We start from the raw sequence: 20,939 nt of genomic DNA, 5'->3' as shown, positions 1-20,939 counted from the left end.
GAGTAATCACAGCCTCACTTGCGGGCTGGAAGCAGCAGTTGAGATGGCTGATGGTCAAATTTAATGTGTGTTTAATGTTAAGTATTTCTTTTATTCCCATCGCTCCACATGTTAACAGCATGCAGTTCTAAGCGCTGAATGTGTTTATTAGTGAACACATTTCACACTGGTGGCAGCGCCTGTCTGATTAAGTCATGGCCATTAGCATCATCACCATTAGGCTCCTGATGGCAAAGGGAGTCAGCCTGCAGATGTTTACGACACCCATGGGACCCTGTGTCTGTGTGTATTTGTGTGCGTGTTGGAGGAATCAAAGCCTGAAAGCAGTAGTGACAGATTAGCTGTTTAGATATAAAACACAGCTGCATGGAGATAATGGTGTTGGAGATCTGCACATTGACAGGCAAAATTTAAGACATGAAGCTGAATTTAAGATTGCGGACACACAACTGTTAAACAAAAATCTGTTTTTCATATTGCAACCAAATCCAGTTTTAATTTAATGGAAGACGTAATTCTAACATAATGTCAACTGTAAGTGCAAGTAATGTAATCCAAAGAACACTGTCAGTCCGGTGTACATCTTCTGGAATGCTGCTCCACTAATGTATAGTATTCGTTTTTTTTTCCTTTGCCTGAAATTGAATTATAATGTCAACTATATATATATATATATATATATATATATATATATATATATATATATATATATATATATATATATATATATATATATATATATATATATATATATATATATATATATATATACATAGTATTCTATATATATAGTGAGGAAAATAAGTATTCGCACACCCTGCTATTTTACAAGTTCTCCCACTTAGAAATCATGGAGGGGTCTGAAATTGTCATCATAGGTGCATGTCCACTATGAGAGACATAATCTAAAAAAAGAATAATCCAGAAATCACAATGTATGATTTTTTTAACCATTTATGTGTATGATACAGCTGCAAATAGGTATTTGAACACCTGTCTATCAGCTAGAATTCTGACCCTCAAATACCTGTTAGTCTGCCTTCAAAATGTCCTCCTCCACTCCATTTATTATCCTAAATTAGATGTACCTGTTTGAGGTCGTTAGCTGCATAAAGACACCTTTCCACCCCATACAATCAGTAAGAATCCAACTACTGACATGGCCAAGACCAAAGAGCTGTCCAAAGACACTAGAGACAAAATTGTACACCTCCAAAAGGTTGGAAAGGGCTACGGGGAAATTGCCAAGCAGATTGGTGAGAAAAGGTCCACTGTTGGAGCAATCATTAGTAAATGGAAGAAGACATGACTGTCAGTCTCCCTCGGACTGGGGCTCCATGCAAGATCTCACCTCGTGGGGTCTCAATGATCCTAGGAAAGGTGAGAAATCAGCCCAAAACTACACGGGAGGAGCTGGTCAATGACCTAATAAGAGCTGGGATCACCGTTTCCAAAATTACTGTTGGTAATACACTAAGACGTCATGTTTTGAAATCATGCATGGCACGGAAGGTTCCCCTGCTTAAACCAGCACATGTCAAGGCCCGTCTTAAGTTTGCCAATGACCATTGCGATGATCCAGAGGAGTCATGGGAGAAAGTCATGTGGTCAGATGAGACCAAAATAGAACTTTTTGGTCATAGTTCCACTAACTGTGTTTGGAGGAAGAAGAATGATGAGTTCCCAAGAACACCATCCCTACTGTGAAGCATGGGGGTGATAGCATCATGCTTTGGGGGGTGTTTTTCTGCACATGGGACAGGGTGACTGCACTGTATTAAGGAGAGGATGACAGGGGCCGGGTATTGCGAGATATTGGGGAACAACCTCCTTCCCTCAGTTAGAGCATTGAAGATGGGTCGAGGCTGGGTCTTCCAACATGACAATGACCCGAAGCACACAGCCAGGATAACCAAGGAGTGGCTCTGTAAGAAGCATATCAAGGTTCTGGCTTGGCCTAGCCAGTCTCCAGACCTAAACCCCATAGAGAATCTTTGAAGGGAGCTCAAACTCTGTGTTTCCCAGCGACAGCCCAGAAACCTGACTGATCTAGAGAAGATCTGTGTGGAGGAGTGGGCCAAAATCCCTTCTGCAGTGTGTGCAAACCTGGTGAAAAAACAGGAAACATTTGACCTCTGGAATTGCAAACAAAGGCTACTGTACCAAATACGATCATTGATTTTCTCAGGTGTTCAAATACTTATTTACAGCTGTATCATACAAATAAGTAGTTAAAAAAATCATACATTGTGATTTCTAGATTCTTTTTTTAAATGATGTCTCTCACAGTGGACATGCACCTACGATGACAATTTCAGACCCTCCAAGATTTCTAAGTGGGAGAACTTGCAAAATATTGTGTATCTACTATAACTATTAAAGAATCTATAGAATCCGTCCTATCCATTAATCTAGTTACTAAGGGTAGGAGTAGGATATCAACAGTTGAATCTGAATCAGGTATCAGACCCAAATCTGAACATGCCTTGCAAATTTCCCCTTTGTGAGACTAATAAAAGATTTCTCAGCGTATGATTATAAAATCCTTATAGGTTTAGCTTTCAACCTTTAGAGATCTGTAAAATTAAGATTATTAAGATAAGTAACTGTAAGATTCTTAAATCTTATTCATTTTACAATCTATAAAGAGAAGAATAGTAAAACATATTTTCACAATTGCAGTATTGCGCAGCTTGTTAGCATTATGACCTGGACACTAAATAAGCAACAGAAAATGTATGGATGGGAATTAAATAAAACTTTTACAGACCTGCAGATACTCTGGATATGTTCAGTATATAGACTGAAATGTCACAAATAATTACATAAAATTGTAATACTATTATGGATATCACATGATTATACAGTATAAATTGTATACATATAACTAGTAATAATGCAACCACAGATAATCTTTGTAATAGTGGTAGTTGCAGTAGTATTCATATCCTGGGTCTCAGAAGCGGTTTATGAGTTTTGAACTTTTTGTCATTTAAGCATACAGAGAGAGACAGTACCGTTTGGAGAGATACAGAAGAGGAATGATTATAATTAATTTACATGGTCCATACCAGCCAAAAGATGACCATAAATGCTGTCTGATGCTTTCCACCAATCCGAGAGGAACACTAAATCCTTTTCCATGTTTTTTGCTGAAAATTGTCGCACACTGAAATATTTTTGTAAAGATTATTTTGGGGCATTTTTCTGCCTTTATTTTGACAAGACAGCTGAAAACATGAAAGAGGGGGGAATGACATGCAGCTAAGTGCCCCAGACATTGAATATTGACCTTAAATCCCAAATGATGAGCGTGAGGATTCACAGACCTGTATATTGGTACAATCCTACTGCTAGGCCTCAGCCAGAGACTGAATGGTAAATGTGGGATGACAGCCGTGCAAATACCAACAGGCTGGAATGTTCTGGAATGGTCTGTCTACACAGCAGATGTTTGACCGAAGAACATGGCACTCCTCAAACCATGTTGTGGGAGAAGGCCAAGAATGTGCGCATGTGCGTTGGCATTGGCTTTGAAATGCATGATTTGAAGCAGTTGGTTATGATATGTGGTGTGAGCAGGTTTTTTCTAACCTGGGATTCATCACCAGCCGCCTGAAGAAGTACGTCCAGGTGATGTAGTCCATCGCATCCTGTTTGGACGAGACGGTTCCTGCAGAAATCTCAGCATTCAGATGGTCGGACAGCACAGTGAGTAGGCTGGGGATACAACAAACAATCACATCCAAAATCATTCCAATTAAGCGGTCAAGTTGGATTTTGAACTTCAATATATATATTTTTTATAATAACAGATATACGTTTGTGCCACCGAGTAGATTAACTTATTATTATTATTATTATATTATATTATTATTAGCTTAGATTAGGTTTATTGCCAACAATTATTATAATTACTTCTTTAATTCAATCTCAACAGACATACTTCAACTTACTGTCAAATAATTGCAGTGGAGTAAGGGCTATATTTCTCTCTGAACTGTAGTGGGTTATAAGTATTAAATAGCATGAGAAGAAAATATTCAAGTAAGCAGTACTTGAGTAAATGTACTTAGTTACATGTCATCACTGAGTGTGTACATTGCACATGAACTCGTTTCTAATAGAGTCAGTCAGGTTTTTAGTCTTGTGTGTCTTGTGAGACTGTGTATACATTTGAAAGCACTCCTGACTAAACACCTAAGGATGAAGTACTGTAGATGTAGGTAAACTCATTTATAGAAGCACACACACACACACACACACACACACACACACACACACACACACACACACACACACACACAGGTTTCAGTAAGTTTCCTCAAGGACTAGCAATTCTGGACCTGAAACAAAATCTGTCACAAGTATACAGGCAATTTTGTGGAAAAGGAAATCAGTTATGTTATGATGGACATTTGGTATCTTCAAATTCACCATTGCCATCCCATATTTCTTCATTCAATTTCAATTATATTACTCAAATTTAGTCATTTTTGATAATTTTGTTATTCTAGTACTGCATCACTAAACTACATGTGGATGTACATTGGCCACCGATCTCTGAGCCGGCACAGCTTCCTGTTAATGCTGTTGTGCTTCTGTACCGTTATTTCAGATTACTCCGACAATGTCAGATCAACCATATGTTATTCTGCAACAGGTACATTAAATTCAACCATTAAAAACAACCTGCCTCCCAGTTTGTTGTGGTTCAGCTCAGTCTTTGTGTCACCACCAGGTATGATGCCTATAAGGCACATCTCACCAATTAATTGGTCATCTGTGAATGATACTGGGACATTGTCCCCCTCCTGTGATACTTATGGCTCTTTAGTGTGCTACAACTGCTACAACAAAATTGCAGTTAACCAATTCAGCCTTTTACTTTGTATGTATACATTTGTGTTTCTGTATTTACTGTTTATTAGGCACATTTCACATAAGTGTACTTATTGTGGCAATACAATTTTTTCTTGATTCTGATATTCCCTGTCACTTTAAGGTTGAGCCATTTTCTTCACTTCTGACACAGGTTTTATTAGTGTAACAGTGTTACATTGAATGCTATCTTGTTCATTCACGAACTACAGATGCCCAGATTTAGAACTTGGCATACCAGACAGTGATAAGAGGAATCTAAATAACAAAGACACAGGAGTGCAACTGTTACCTGGACTCAACAGGGAAAGGCTCATAGAGGAACTTCTTGTAGAAATCCTTTTTGATGTCATGAACGAGGATAACCGCTTTGCCCTGGTCATCAAACTGAGGCCGACCTGCTCGCCCCATCATCTGCAGAACATCTACACATAGATATGATATTAATTAACATCCGTTACATCCAAGCCATTTGCTACAAAGCTAGTTAAGACTCTCAGCTCCACACAACTCTCTCTGTATTTCTCAGTGTGGCTATTTTCTGACAATTTTGGCGTCTGGGGACTTTCCCGCGCAGAAACTGAAGCTAAGTCTTCTTTGGTTACTAGAAACTGCATGAAGGAGCGGTGGGGGTGGTCACGGAAGGCTTGTATCATGTGGACGCACCGACCCTGCCTTGGACAGGAGAAGAAGGGAGCTGGGCTCAGCCTTAAACAGCGTACAGAACGGCCAGCGAACTGTTCGCAACCACCGGCAACAAAACAACGTGCTGGAGAGCCCAAGAACTCATTTTAGGCGGATGACCACTTTTCGGCATAAGACACTGGTAGCAGGTGAACTGCAATCAATGAGCCTTTATGGGATGTAGCAACTGCCTGCCTCCGCTGCTGTACTGCCCATGTGTGGGGACACACGCACAGAAATATCCCAAGATATAGATAGATTGCTTACTATACACATTTATAATGTAAACATCTCTTCTGTTATGGTAAATAAAACAAATTGTACACTATGGACCAGTTAGAAAATACCTATTAGACAGGACTGTACCTGTAATGGGGTAGTCCACGTAGCGCCTGGATTTGCCATCATAGTATTCAGTTCCCTTAACGACCACCAAGTGAGCCGGGAAGTTCACGCCCCATGCCAGAGTACTGGTGGCAATCAAAACCTAAGAAAAGACACGATAGCTTACTGGACTCATACAAATTAAGAGGGAAATTTAGACAAATAAAATAAAAAATAACCAAGAAATTAAATAAATAAGTAGTGAAAATAAGTATTAGTAGGGGTGAGTATTGTGAGTATCAATGCCAATTTTACAAAACAAACAGAAATTCCAACATTACACATTCTGGCACAGCTCCTACAACATGAGTCTGTCACTGTGCGTAAGTATGAGTACTGTTGAGGAAAACATGGGAATTTATATGCATTCTACCTATCGCATGCATAATAGTTATTGCATAATAGTTCAATCATCATTCCCTACAGTAGCTTTAAACTGACACCAGCACAGCACTGATCATTTCTGCAATAAAATGTCATCAATCACATTGCATCAATCACAACACTTGTATCAAGGCTATCTAACGTTGTTTAGAGGTATCTCAAGCAGTCAATTGTAGTGTTTAAGTAGTGTAGAGTAGTCGGTCGTACCTGGATCTTACAGTTCACAAACAGCTCCTCCACAGTCTTTCTGTCTCTCTCATGCAGGCCTGCGTGATGCATGCCGATCCCAAAGGCCAACGTTAGCTTCAGGTTGGAATCTCTTACTGTGGCGATGATAGACTCTATCTGTAGACAAACCAGAGCACATACAATGACGGATCAGGACAGAAACAAATACAAACTGGTCGAGATGTGCCATATACAATGACGCAGCTGAGGGCTGACATGCCAAATCACAACACTCCGAAGTATACCAAGTATGTTTCCTGGTGATATGCACTGAAAGATGCAAAGCCGAAGGTTAAAATTGATGTTGCTGCTCTGTAAAAAATGAAGCTAAGTCTAGCTTAGCTTAGCATAAAGACTGGAAAGCAGAGTGTCTGACGTTACTCTGTGGTTGAAATTCATGGTTGTGTAAGTTGAAAATACACTGGAGAAAAAACTAAAAGCAAGAGCAGGGATTTGTAAGCTTGGACCGATGACAAGTTGGAACTGTTCCTGAAAGGCGTGTAACCTTACCTAACCGATAAGACTTACGGACGTACATTGTTGTTTCTAAAAGTCTCCGTTTGTGCCACTCCAGAGTTTCCAAACCAAACGGGGGCAGCAGTGTTCATAAACAACTCTGTTTTAGGGGCTCAAAAACGCCAGAGTGGTGTGGAAGCAAGGCGTAAATGTAGCAAAAGATTTACTTTTAAAAAAATTTAGCAGTGTAGATGTAGCCTCAGTCACTCAGTGACAGACTCTTGCGTTTATTGGGCTGGCCCCACATTGCTGAGGCCCAGCCAAACAGTGTAACCAGTGCGTTGCCAGAGTAAACCGAGACAGTGCCAGTGGAGCAGAACTGCAGGAGTAAACAGAGATGCTTGGCTTCTGGTCTGTTATTTGTGTTCTTTGTTCTATCATACACACAAAAAATCCTTATTTTTTCACAAGCGTTCAGCTCAGCAGCTAATAGAGGAACGACTGAGAGGATCAATACTTAAAAAATAATACCCCCACCCTTCCAAAACCGGATGTGTCTAACTAAAATCTGCTAGATTTTACTTTGTTCAATGCATCTTTCACATATTCCAACTAATCAATTGAAAAATACAACATGAGATAATAAGTAAGATAATAGAAGGGGAAAGGGAAAATTCAGCCCTGAGAGAAGAGAGCCGGGGGTTTTGAGGCCGCAGTAGAGGAAGAAAGAGCTGTCAGGTCAGAGAGGGGATATGAGGCAGTGGGTGACCCCCGGTGAGAGTTAAGCAGCCATCGCCAGAAGCCTGTCAGTCAAACAGCAGGGAGCTGAGCTGCTACACGGGCCAGCGCAGAGAAGCAGCAGGCAGCAGCATATGTCAGTGGAACACACACAGAGGCTGGGGACGCTGTGCACACACACACGTATAGAAACTGGGGCTATGTAATAAGACAGTACATATTTGCATTGAGACATTGTATGTGCAGGGTTTAGACAAAAAACTTTGTAATCATATTTGAATACATATGTATTTTTAATGAATGTATTTTTTTTTTACGTTTACACCAACGGCTTGAGTTTCTCAAAGGTGCACTTGAATGCACCATAAGCTTGCAATGTGTAAGTGAACGCACCATTAGGTAGCATGTGTTGTTTGTCATGAAACGGTAATGGTGTTTTAAAGTGCAGCTTGGCTACTCTGTGTCTTAAGCTGCAAACTGTTGTATGTCCCGGTGTTCGAATCCTTTATATTAAAATACAGCAACATGTTACGTTTAGCATTCAGCATTTTAACCATGTTTAAGCCAGGTACTAGCTAACAGTAGGCTATCGTTACCTGCTGACAAGTGTAGCGTTAACGAGCTCCACATGCAGTGATTGCTTATAGCACCAGATTGCAGCATAGGCATTTAAGTACCAAAATCTTTGTTGTCATTGGGCACAGTAAGGCAAGGTTAAAATACACAATCCTGAACACTTTAAAATAATCACGTTGAAACTTGCTCATTGTACATGTAAATGGACTATTAATTTCTAGTCTTAACAACTACTCAAAGCGCTTTTACATAGTACAGGAACCATTCATCATTCACACACTGCGGCCGAGGCTGCCGTACAAGGTGCCACCTGCTCATCAGATAAAACGCTCACGCACATTTACACTACAAAGGCGCAGCATTGGGGGAAATTTAGGGTTCAGTTTCTTGCCCAAGGACGCTTCGAAATGGGACTGCAGGGCCAGGGATCAAACCACCAACCTTCCGATTGGCAGGTGCCCGCGCTACCACTGAGCCACAGCCGCCCAGTGCGCCTAGTCCATGGTCTGTCGGCATTATATCAGAGTGTTATAATAATATCAGCATACTTTTTCAAATGTGAACCCAGAGGAGTCATTTGCTCCCATCTTGAACTGATCCTGAGGTATGCACAGACAATATAATGGAGGATGACAGGCTTTTCCGGCACAAGTTGGTTTAGATTCCATCTGTAATTACACTTAAACCCACACTTACACAGAGAAATGGAGCATCAGCACAATTCAGCAAGAGTGGGGAGAGAGCAAAAGAAAAGGACATCTATGGAAATACACATTAGAAGTGCACAGAAGGAAATGTATAAGAACGACAGGCACATCTGTTAATATTTGCACCAAGTGTTCTTTACACGCATGGCTCTAGCAAAGTCCCTGAATGTGACGTTGTTGAACACAGAGCTTATGAATGGGCCTACATGAGCTGAATATGTCACAATGGCAACAATTAAAAACTAGAACTGCACGCAGTTTCAACGGGGTCCAAGCCTCCCCTCGCCAGTCGTCCCCAGCGACCCGGGGACAGCTCGAAAGCGGAACCCAAAGCGAACTACAGAAGCTTTGCTTGGTCATGAAATGCGCACACTATTACGTAGCAAAATTCTTTATACAACATGTTGTCGTGGCCATCTGGAGATGCTACACACGGGGTTTCGTGCAGATCTGTCTTTATTGTAGCGCCACCTGCTGGTCAACGTGTGTAATATTTGGTAGGTCTGGTCGGCTACCCACTGTAAATCTACTCCTGTTAATTTCAAGTAATTCACTTTAGTGGAAGTGGTTAATCTGAACGTTGGCCCATAGGCCACGCCCACTTGAACCAATCAGTACCCCCCTGTAAGGACCACCTCAGGAGTGGGCCTAGATGGTATCCATCAAATTTTGAAAAATTCGGATGAGCGGTTCATGAGATATACACTTGTTGTATTTATAGCGCCCCCTAGTGGCCAATGTTCGTGAAATTTGTTTAGCAAAGTCATGGGGTCATGGCAAGGAATGTTCTCAAGTTTGGCTTAGATGGAATGTATTTTGACCGAGATATGGCAAAGTCAGTTTTTTCAGAGTTAGCTACACAAATTTGGTTGGCCGTAATATGCGCAATTTTTATTCTATAAAAAATCTTTATACAACTTTTTGTCAAGGCCATCTGGAGACGCTATAAACCAGGTTTCGTGCCGATCCGTCACACGGCCTAGGACGAGTTCGTAAAAGTTAATTTTGCAGTTGTCGCAATATTGCGAAAATAAATTTGAACAGAAATGGGCGTGGACTATATCATGTGACTCAGCTTTATGTAGTGAACACGTGGACATCAAGATTTTTAACGTTTGATGTATAATGTAGGAGTTAAAGGCAAAAACACGTTTGACGTCATTGTAGCGCCACCTACTAATCAACATGTGTAATATTTGGTAAATCAGGTCGACTACCCACTGTACATCTACCCTGTACATTTCAAGTAATTCACTTTAGTGTAAGTGGTTAATCTGAACGTTGGCCCATAGGCCACGCCCACTTGATCAAATCAGTACCCAACTGTAAGAACCACCCCTGGAGTGGGCCTAGATGGTATCGATCAAATTTCGTAAAATTCAGATGAGCGGTTCATGAGATATAAACTTTTTGTATTTGTAGCGCCCCCTAGTGGCCAATGATCGTCAGATTTGTCTCAGAACCTCAGAAGGACATCGCAAGGAATATTCAAAGTTTGGCTTTGATAGCATTCATTTTGGCCGAGATATGGCAAAGTCCCTTTTTTCAGAGTTAGCTACACAAATTTGTTTGCCTGTAATATGCGCAATTTTTTTTCTATAAAAAATCTTTATACAACTTTGTGTCAGGTTGGTCTGGAGATGCTACGTGCCAAGTTTTGTGCAGATCCATTGCACGGTCTCGGAGGAGTTCGAAAAAGTTGGTTTTCGATAAATCGTGATTTTTCAGGCATAAAAGTCCAGGCGGAAATGGGCGTGGCCTATATCACGAGATTCAGTAGGATCCAGGGAACGCGTGGATGTAAGGTTTTTAAATTTACGATGTACGGTTTGGGAGTTATAGGGCCAAACGCATTTTTTCTGGTATAGCGCCACCTAGTGTCGGAAGTGGGGCCATTTTTTGCGTCTGAGGTCTTTGCGGACTTTGGGACCAGTCCTGAAAATGGCGCGTCGCCACCATGTACGGTTTAGGCTGCAGCACCAGTTTTATGCGGAGAAGAATAATGATGATGAATAATAATGGCGGAGGAGGAAAATCCTAGCGAAAACAATAGGGTTCCACAGCCCTGCTGTGTGAACCGCGTATCGCCTTGCGATTACCGCGGTGCACGCATCCTCGGGCTTGGACCCCTAAAAATTCAACCAATCCCTGTGAATTTGGTGCGGCCCCGTAACTTCATTGCAATGTATTGACCAATCACCGGAGCTTCCCGCAACTTCCACAATGCTTCTCATGCTAGGCCTCTTGTGTACGTGCAGTGTAAGAGTACAGTACCTCTCTCTCGTCCTGGTGCAGCCACTGTTTGGGGTTGTCCTCTGTGGCCAGGAAGGCGATGAGGTCCAGGGCGGTCAGACGAGTTTGTCGTCGCGATGAGACAAAAATCAGCACTGGCTTGGCTGGGGAGTGGCTACGTATCGCTGTAAAGATGTATATACAACTGTCATATACCGTGTATTGACTTCTATTTTTTTTTCAGGGCATTTTAGCTTTTAATAGACAGGACAGATGGGAAGATGTAGAAAAGAAAGGGGGGAGAGAGGGGGAAGACGTGCAGCAAATAGCCACAAGTCGGACTTTAACCCTAAGCCTCTGCGTTGGGGCTTAATAAAATAACACAAAAGATGAAATAGCTCTCAAAAAGATTGAATAGTTTTTGTACAGCACTGTAAAGTTGCAGCAGTAACTTTACCTACAGCCAGCTGCATGAAAGGCCACCAACAAATCAAATGGACATACAGTATGTATAAATGTGCACGAGGCATGAGTAAATCATGTGTCTACATGTGAATGTGGAGCTGCACCTTGGAAGGTAGGCTTGTTCATGCTGGCCATGCGGGGGCAGTAGTGTTGCCCTGGGAAACCATGGATGTGAACTTCCAGCGGTACAGGGCGAACAGAAGGACGAAAGTTAAACAAACCCACCTGTTACACAGAGAAGAGGGGAGGGAGAGGGAAGGGAAGAAAAAAGAGAAGAGATTTAATGTGAGCAGGTGGCAACACAAAGCCCCATCTGGCTGTAATGTAAACTGTCTGTCACTGTCACTGAGGCCCAGGGCAGCAGGCCACTGCTGCACTCGGCTGTGTTGTGTTCAACCTTTGATGTCTACTGTGTTAATTGTGTGATAAGGGGATATGTTGCAGTGTGTGAACAGAATTAAACCCAAAGTGTGTTATAGGATGTTGTAAAGAGTATGGTGCATTACTTGGTGTGTATTGTGTTAAGGGCTGTTGCATGTCTACAGACATCTTTAAAGCCTTGCTAATGGATTGGGCAGCTATAAATCTAGCAGCTCAGACCCAACAGAAGCCGGCCAGTCACATATATGGATGGCAGACAGCCAAAGCGGGTTGCTAACACTGTTGCTCTACAGATCTGGCAGCAGAGCAAAAGTCAAGCCACAATATTTGGAAATGTGTCTGACCATTATGGCTGAGTACCGAATTCAATACTTTTCAGGCACTGACTGATTTGGTTTCATAGTGTTGAAAAATGCCTCGTCATTCAATACCAAATTTAAGTACCTCTCATCAGCGTCAGTGAGCCAATAAGCATGCAGCATGCTTCTACTAAGATCTAATAATGCTGCTGATTGGCTGTCTAATGCTACACGTCGTAGAGGCACTCAGTAGTAGTAGGAGCTGAAAAAAAATATTTAAATATTTGTGATATGTTTACAAAGTGAAAAAGCCAAAAGACCACACCAAAGGGTCTTACCAACTCCAACAGAAAACACTGTTCACAAACTGCTCCAAACAGCTCTATTGTAGTCCAGCCTTTACTTCTGGGACGAACGTGCGTCACTTTGTAACACGTTATAATCCTCACCTATCTGCTCAAGTGGCACGCCCTCATACTCTGCTTCTGACTGGCTAGTAGTCCTTACCTAGCTACTTGCATGTGCGACTTCCAACAAGGAATAGAAGTGAGATGCCTCACTCTGTAGCTAAAACAGAGAGCTCAACACACAGGGTAAAAAGAGGAGCAGCAATGTGCAGTACAACTAAAATATATTGTTTTTTGAACAATTTAACACATTTTAAACATATCTGGACCTGGAAATAGTCACATTTATAGATATATTAACAGTGAATATAGACAGCTTTAACCCTAAAATACTGGCTCGAGCAAAGATAAAGGGCCCTATCAGCGCAAAGTCCAACGTAAGTCTCTTTGCTAGTTTAAGACCGCCACAGTTGTCACTTTACCCGTACAGCTCCCACGTCGTTTAAACAGCTACTGCACCTGCGCCCATGGCCGTGCTGGTGTGTTCAGGTGAATTCTTGACATATTGCTATCTTGAGGCAGCGGAAAGTGATAGCGCTATTGGCCAACAAAAGCCTGGTCTAAAGTCAATAACGCAGCATTTCATTGTTATTTTAACGCCTTCTTCCCCTTGTGGAGTTTTGCTGGCTTAGTGCCAGTGCCATATATGATCCTTCCTGCTTAGCAGATCCGCCATCATAATAGCATGCGCCAAAGTATATCTAGCAAACTTGCCGTTAAACTAGCAAAAGTGGATTTGTACACTACCTAAATGCACATGCGCCAGGTGCTTTACACCGTGCACTCAGCAATGCAAAGCATATGCTGTGGAGAATAGACAATTAAAAAACCAATGTAACAATAATCTGCTGATGATGATGCATATTCTTTGTCAAATTGACCTTCGCTATGAAAACCTTTCAGTCAAATAATTTCAATAAGTCTTTTTTGTATCGTTTTGATGCTATTCTCTGCATCAAGCTCATCTATCCGCATCACTGCAGTCATTCCTGATGATTAGAGCATCATAGCCTCCAGACACAGATGATTATAGAGCTAAACTAGAATATTAACTTGAGGCCAAAGGATCTGTTTATCTTAACTGCTATTATGTTATACAGTCAATCAGATATGAAGAGGCAGGCAACAGATGAACCATGAAAATACAGAGCGAGACAAAGACTGGGTTTTGTGGCTGGCTATGCTCCAGCAGTGTTCTTGGTACACAAAGCCAATCTCAGTATTCATCAAACATGGGAGCCTATGAACATGATTTCTCCAGCTAATGAAAACAAGAGGTCAGAAGGTAACAAGAACATACTGACAATGTATTAGTATGCCTGGTACTACAAAAAGCACTGCTTCATGTTATTTGGGGCCATGGGTTTCTGACCTGTCCGATTCCCAGCCAGTCGGCAAGGTCTCGAGCATTGGCCAGAGCTGTGGACAGACCGACGACTCGGACACTTCTAGAAGTATGAGAGGAGATGAAGTTGGTCCTGGACACAATGACCTCCAACACTGGACCTCTGTCCTCTCCTGCAAACAGACACAATGGAACAGTCAAATCAGAATGTTTATTAAAAAAAAGTTATGTTTTAACGCCTTTACACTGGTGAAATATTAACCTCTGATAGACAGTAACATGCATAATCATTTTTGATATGTTTGGTATAGTCTCGCATTTCCAGACCCTCCTCCACACACAATGGAGAGTCGCTCTCTTGGTCATATTAAAAAAAATGTAATACATTTTTTCAGGAACAAAATACAGGTGGCCAGCTTTAATTTACAAAAGCAGGCCCGTAGACCGGGGGGGGGTTTGGGTGGTTCAAAAGTCCATAGTGTCCATAAGTTTGTTTAACGACGGACTACCAATTTAAACCAAACTCCTTGTTAAAAGCACCACTTTTGTGAATGTGTTAACTGGCATGTGACATGTAACAATCTAATGTCTGATGTAACAATGCACGCAACTTTATGCACTCATAGGAAAATATTTGACACCAAGGATATCAACTTTTTTTTTCAAAAGTATTTGAACTTCATAGTTAAAAGCAAAATGAGGGCTAAAACTGCAAAAAGTTTCACTCAAAAAAAGAATCCTTTCTACTAGGCTGGCTATGGGCCTGAAAAGAGTTCAGGTTTAAAAAAATAAAAATAAAAATACATTAAAAAGAGAGCTTAGCTAGGATCGAGGTTGTGTGAGCTACAAAATGTTACCAAATCTCACAGACTCTCACCCAGCAGGTGGATCTCATCGATGATCAGAATTGCTACTTTCTGAACGTAGCTTCTGTTCTGCCAGCTTCTGCTCACTCCGTCCCACTTCTCAGGTGTGGTGACGATGAGGTCCGCCTGTGCTATAGCTCTCATGTCTGGAGTCACGTCACCCGTCAGTTCCACCACTCTACACACAGATAGGGACAAAGAAACGCCTCCTTTGTGTCATTACTCCTACATAAACATGTTACATCATGTTTTTTACTCAGATTGTATTCATTCAGACAGTGGTGGAATGCAACTAAGTATATTTACTCAAATACTGCAGACAAATGTTGAGATACTTCTTTTCTTTGCATGCTACTTTCCACTTCTACTGCGCTACATTTCAGAGAGAAATATTGTACTTACAATTACTGTACTTACATACATTCATTCATTCATTTGACAGCTTTAGTTAATAGTTACTAACTATTGTTACTAGTTACTTTGTACAATAAGATTTTTGCACACAAATCACATGTAGGTTATAAATTACAATGTTTAATTATAAATTAACCTACCCAACAACATATAGGCCTACAAGTGCAGCTAAAATAAACAAGTAAACACTTAGATGTTTGGCAGAACTGTTTGGATCGTTTCCAGTTTCTAAATGTGAGGATTTTTCTACATCGAGTACTTTTACTTTTAATACTTTAGAAACATTTTCTTGATGATGCTTACAAAGTTTTACAATTTCAATGCATGGCTTTAACTTGTAGCAGAGTGTTTTCACAGTGTGGTATTTGTACTTTTACTTAAAGCTATAGTGCAAAGTGTCTGTCTCCCCCATGAGGAATTCTAAGTAATGACAACAAAACTGTTGGCACAGCCACATTTTACAAGCCTTCCGTGGTTGCGCACCACCCCCACACAGTTGCTATTAGCGAAAGAGGACACGTAGGATTAAAAAAACATGATGTACTCTTCAGTAGAGGTAATTGTCTTCACTCGAGTTTCTGTGCGGCAACGTTGCCAAACAAAACATTCTTCTGAACATGTGTGTGGAGCTGATTAATTTGCTTTGTAACTGGACTGCACGTGGGCCTGGCGACGTTGTGTTGAATGACATGGATTCATTGGTTCTAATGACATGGATTGTGTCTGATGACGTGTCTTACATGGATTCAAGATTTTCAAAACTTATCAAAAGATCCCACGGATCCGACCTTTGGTGAGTTGGGGAGGGCAATGTTCCATGAAACATGACAACATACACGTTACGAAAGGAAAAGACATTTCTACATTCTCTGCTGAGGTAGACACATTAACATTACAGCTGCAGTGCTCTTGATGCAGTGCACATTAGCCTAGCGGCTAGCAAAATGTCCTGTTAAAAGTTTTATTGTGATAAAACGGCACGGTTAAATTTCATTGGATTCACGTTTCGTAGCTTGAAACAGAGAGGCTTATATTGGTAGAATGGGTAACAAGTTAGCGAACTGCTGAGTCGCCCGCTCTGCTCTCAGCCTGCTCAGCTGCTGGACGGGCTGCACTCGGACTGTAACATATCTTAAAGGTACTTTATTGTCACATACACATACATGTAGCAAAATTCATTCACAATATGTTTCATGTTTTTTCGGGGGTAACGGCATTCACTTTACCGGCCGTATTAATCCATTATGACTCACTTAAGGTACACTGCCAATCTTGAATGTAACAGATGTTCATGTCACATAACAAAAGTTATGTAAAGGATCTAAATACTTGAACTGCATTGGGGGAAATTGTTCCAATTGTGCCCTTACATGAGGCATAAAATAAGACATAAATACACATGCTACTTTTTTAAACACATTTTTTTTAATTGTAAAGCAATCCATTAGATAATTCTGCTACTGTGTGATGTCATGCACTTAGTAAGGGTATAGTGTCTCTGCTTTCACTTACTTCTTCCCCAGTTTCTCCTCAATCCTGATCTTCCAGTCCTCAATCCTCTCTCTGACCAAGGCTTTCAGGGGGGCGATATACACCACCTGAACACAACAAATACAGCAACAAATACATACCAAACAGCCATTCATTTGAAACAAAACTCCCCCTAGGCTGAATGTAGATTCTAACTATAATACCACAACTTTTTGTGTTGGGGCATCTCTTTGCATCCCTTCAGTTGGGCTTCTCTTTAACCACCTTAGGCAACAGTGAATTAAATAACTGTCTGGGTTTTAAACATAACTTAATTACATATTTAATTTATTAATGTATCCTGTTTATTGACCCCCATTGGGGGCTTGGTCCTGGACACAATGACCTCCAACACTGGACCTCTGTCCTCTCCTGCAAACAGACACAATGGTACAGTCAAATCAGAATGTTTATTAAAAAAAAGTTATGTTTTAACGCCTTTACACTGGTGAAATATTAACCTCTGATAGACAGTAACATGCATAATAATTTTTGATATGTTTGGTATAGTCTCGCATTTCCAGACCCTCCTCCACACACAATGGAGAGTCTTGACTTGGGCTGCCACTATAACCTTGAGTAGAGATGTAACTAATGAGCAAAGATGTTCAACTTATTGATGGGTAGTATAACATCATGTATTAACTTTTTTGGTGGTTTTGTTCTGATCAATTTAAAAGCTTATTGCGCGCGATCATATAATCATCATCATTACACTGGATGTACAGTAGCGTAAGGATGGTATATACACATATGATTTAGTTAAGAAAATTATGAAATAGTAATTTGATCAAATAACTAATCTGCAAGTTTCTTTTTTGAATTCGGACAATGTGTTCAATTACAGGATTGTTTATCATAAAACTATAGATTGAAAACATTTTGAGAAGGGTATAGGTCCCTTGCGCTGGGACTGCACGGCGTATGAGGCGCGTCCCCCCGGGTGGCGGATGGGGGGGTTACACCGTATGGTGTCGTGGACCAACGCAGTCTAAGGGAAGGACACCCTGACAGAAAACCACTGGCCCTCCAAGCTTGGGGGTTGGGCAGAAGGCTAACAACCTACTCCCGGAAAACAAGCCTGTTACAGAAACAACGGACATCATATTGCAAGAGAGGCTGCCCAAAAACAACTTGGCGGCGAATGGTGGAACTTGAACGTACAGGTGCAGGCTGGGACACGTGGAATACAGCACGACGTGCAGCAAACCGAACCCAGTGGAGGAGTGATGTCCAAGCCTTGTGTGCCTCCTGGCATGGAGAGAATTAACATAGGACCAGGACAGCATTCTGCCTCCCCTTACTCTTTTATGGACCAGATTATTAATATATTTAGATTATTCCTGCATCTTCTTAAAGTGGAATACTTTCTTTCTTGTATTTTAAGTTTTTTTTGTGTATTTCTTTTTGCATGTTGTTCAAAATAAAGTCATCCAACCTGTTTTTGTTTTCTTAAACATGTCTAAATAATGCAGACAATAAAATGTATGATTTTAATGATTTAATGATTTAATAATGATTTAATGATACACAATACATTTTTAAAATGTAGTTTCTGTGTTGCTTCTGACTGAAAAAAACAACCAATCGATTACAATGGTTGATGTTAAAGCTACCAATGTTCCGTCCATGATTATATTATCAAAGAAACTACTTTCTACATTAACGCTGTCATCAGTCTGGGACTGGCCGAGATTATATCTCCAACCTGGCCTGGGAACACCTCGGGATCCCCCAGTCGGAGCTGGTTGATGTGGCTCGGGAAAGGGAAGTTTGGGGTGCCCTACTGGAGCTGCTGCCCCCGCGACCCAATACCGGATAAGCGGACAAAGAGGAATGGAATGTTTTTTTTTTACTATATTTTCCAGTAATGACATGGATGTATGGGTTCCATACAATGTTCTTTGCAGGTAAAATAATAATTGTGGGTGTTTTCTTCAATTTTATAGGATTTGAATAAAATGTATAATGGTTTCTCTGAGCTGAACTATTAGTCAAATAATTCATATTTTCTGCTTTTTTTTATAAAATTAGGTATAATGTAATTTTAATCAGGTTTATTGCAAATGGATGAAAAAAGCTTCAAATGCATCGAAAGAAATCAACCAGAATGTTGGTAAAAGCGCCAGAAAAGATTTAAATCCGACCTAGAAGGACACCAAGGTTAAAGGCCTTTTAACACGTTTTGTAACCAACCTTGAGTGCCTACATATGTTTTTTTATGAATTTTTTTTTTTTGTCCTTATCCCTCCTCCTTTCTGTGACATTTCCAGTTTTATTGACCTTGTTTTTCTAAAGAGTTAAACATATCACAATAATCAGCTGTGTAACATGGATGGAGCCAGCGAGTCAAACCTTTGAGGTTGGATACTTGTTGAAGACCCGGAACATGGCCATCTCTGCGGCGATGGTTTTTCCAGAGCCTGTTGGCGCCCCCAGCAGGACGTTAGTGTCGGTGTGATACAGCGTGTGGAAGATCTGAGTCTGGATGGGGTTGAAGTGAGTGAACTTGTACAGGCTCTCATACTCGCGGTTACCCAGCGCCGTCACCGGCAATGGCTGCAGGTCCAGAAGCTCTGAGAAGGAAAGTAACGGGAGAAGATTAAGCTGGTGTCTCTATTAGGGCTGCAAAATATATTGTTTTTTTTATCGTCATCATGATATCAGCTGGAGCAAAACAAATTGGGAGAGGCTGAAACATACCGTAATATACACTCTGAGATTTGTTGTGTTAGTTCTTATGAAGTAAACTGCACTTTATAATGTAACTGTTCAATTCAATGCTCTATTATTTCAGTAAAAAAGTATTTAATCTGAATACTGAAAGCAGCAGAAATGCAGAACAGTTTATTTATCGCAAGTAATATCGTTATCGTGATATTCATCAGCATTATTGCATTTTTTCCGTATACCGTGCAACCCTAGTCTCTATTTACATTTTATGCCAACGCATTTTTGTTCCGTGTATAATAGAACATGACAAACTGAGCCGCTGGTCAAACAGTGCCCTTCCTTCAGCCTGTGATATGATCTCCTCTGTGCTGTGAGTCCAACCCTGATAGCTGCTATAATTGTGTCTGCTCTTACTGAGGGGAAATGTGGTCCGAAATAATAAGACGGTTCTTTTCTTACAGTCAGGAGGAGTGAATCAGTGGAGTATGGGAGGATTAGATGCTCTTGTTCTCCAGTCTACGTGGGGTTTGGATGTCTCCATACAGCTTCCAAACAGCTAAGCCATGTTGTGGTGGTGAGCTGCTGCTTTAACCCTTGTGTTGTGCTCGGGTCAAATTTGAACCGATACAAAGTTTTTTTAATACTGAAATATGGATTTCTTTTAACCAAAGAATTGGTCTGTGTACAGTGAAGGGAAAGGATTATTTATTCAAAAAAAATCTATGCATTTACTTGTTATTTCTGACAATTCGATCAACAAAATGTTATTAGGTTTGAGTTAATGAGCCCTCATTCAAGTTTATATTTCTTCTTGTTCAATGGTTGTTTGGTATATTGCTCTTAACACATCTAGAGATGATTTGAATTGCTATTTTTATTCTCAAACCTTGTCATTTTGGTGCCAATTATTTTCCTTTCTATGCAGGAAAAACCTTGCATTGCATTCATATTTTTAACTCACCCAAATAAAACCTCCCACCGATCCCGCAGAATAAAGCTTTTAATGTTTAAAGGAAGCAGGAAATCTTCTGTTTACATCAGCAGGATAGAGTGATAGTTAATGATGAAAGTAAACAGTCAAATCAAGGCTGTTGACTGATCAAAATTGATATTAGGGAGTTTGAAAATCTGATTACAATATATTTGCCGATAGAACTTCTGAAGACATGACCAAATAACATAAACATTCAATCTTAGTATGGATCTCTTAGATCAGGGGTGTCAAACTCAAATACCCAGTGGGCCAAAATGTAAAACCTGAACAAAGTCACGGGCCAACATTGAACAAA

General features: G+C 40.7%; 1 protein-coding gene across 3 annotated transcripts in view; it reads right to left on the bottom strand.

Annotated features, from left to right (window-relative positions):
* ascc3 (activating signal cointegrator 1 complex subunit 3) overlaps window positions 1–20,939 on the bottom strand; it is a 178,514-nt gene that overhangs the window by 23,094 nt on the left and 134,481 nt on the right. For 2 of the 3 annotated variants that reach the window (XM_034873475.1, XM_034873474.1), the window contains exons 25-34: window positions 19,333–19,553; window positions 16,960–17,045; window positions 15,045–15,211; window positions 14,195–14,340; window positions 11,840–11,960; window positions 11,313–11,455; window positions 6,541–6,678; window positions 5,932–6,052; window positions 5,174–5,306; window positions 3,595–3,720 (exon numbers count right to left, since the gene is read on the bottom strand). In XM_034873475.1, the coding sequence (XP_034729366.1) occupies window positions 3,595–3,720; window positions 5,174–5,306; window positions 5,932–6,052; window positions 6,541–6,678; window positions 11,313–11,455; window positions 11,840–11,960; window positions 14,195–14,340; window positions 15,045–15,211; window positions 16,960–17,045; window positions 19,333–19,553 (1,402 nt within the window). Of the gene's footprint in view, window positions 1–3,594; window positions 3,721–5,173; window positions 5,307–5,931; window positions 6,053–6,540; window positions 6,679–11,312; window positions 11,456–11,839; window positions 11,961–14,194; window positions 14,341–15,038; window positions 15,212–16,959; window positions 17,046–19,332; window positions 19,554–20,939 lie in introns of those variants that run through there. The other variant, XR_004656892.1, reaches the window with a different exon arrangement.

Source organism: Etheostoma cragini, chromosome 6 (genome assembly GCF_013103735.1).
Source record: "Etheostoma cragini isolate CJK2018 chromosome 6, CSU_Ecrag_1.0, whole genome shotgun sequence".
In the NCBI taxonomy this organism is placed as follows: domain Eukaryota; kingdom Metazoa; phylum Chordata; class Actinopteri; order Perciformes; family Percidae; genus Etheostoma; species Etheostoma cragini.
Note: the sequence above shows the minus strand (reverse complement) of the source record. Positions and strands in the feature narration are given on the sequence as shown.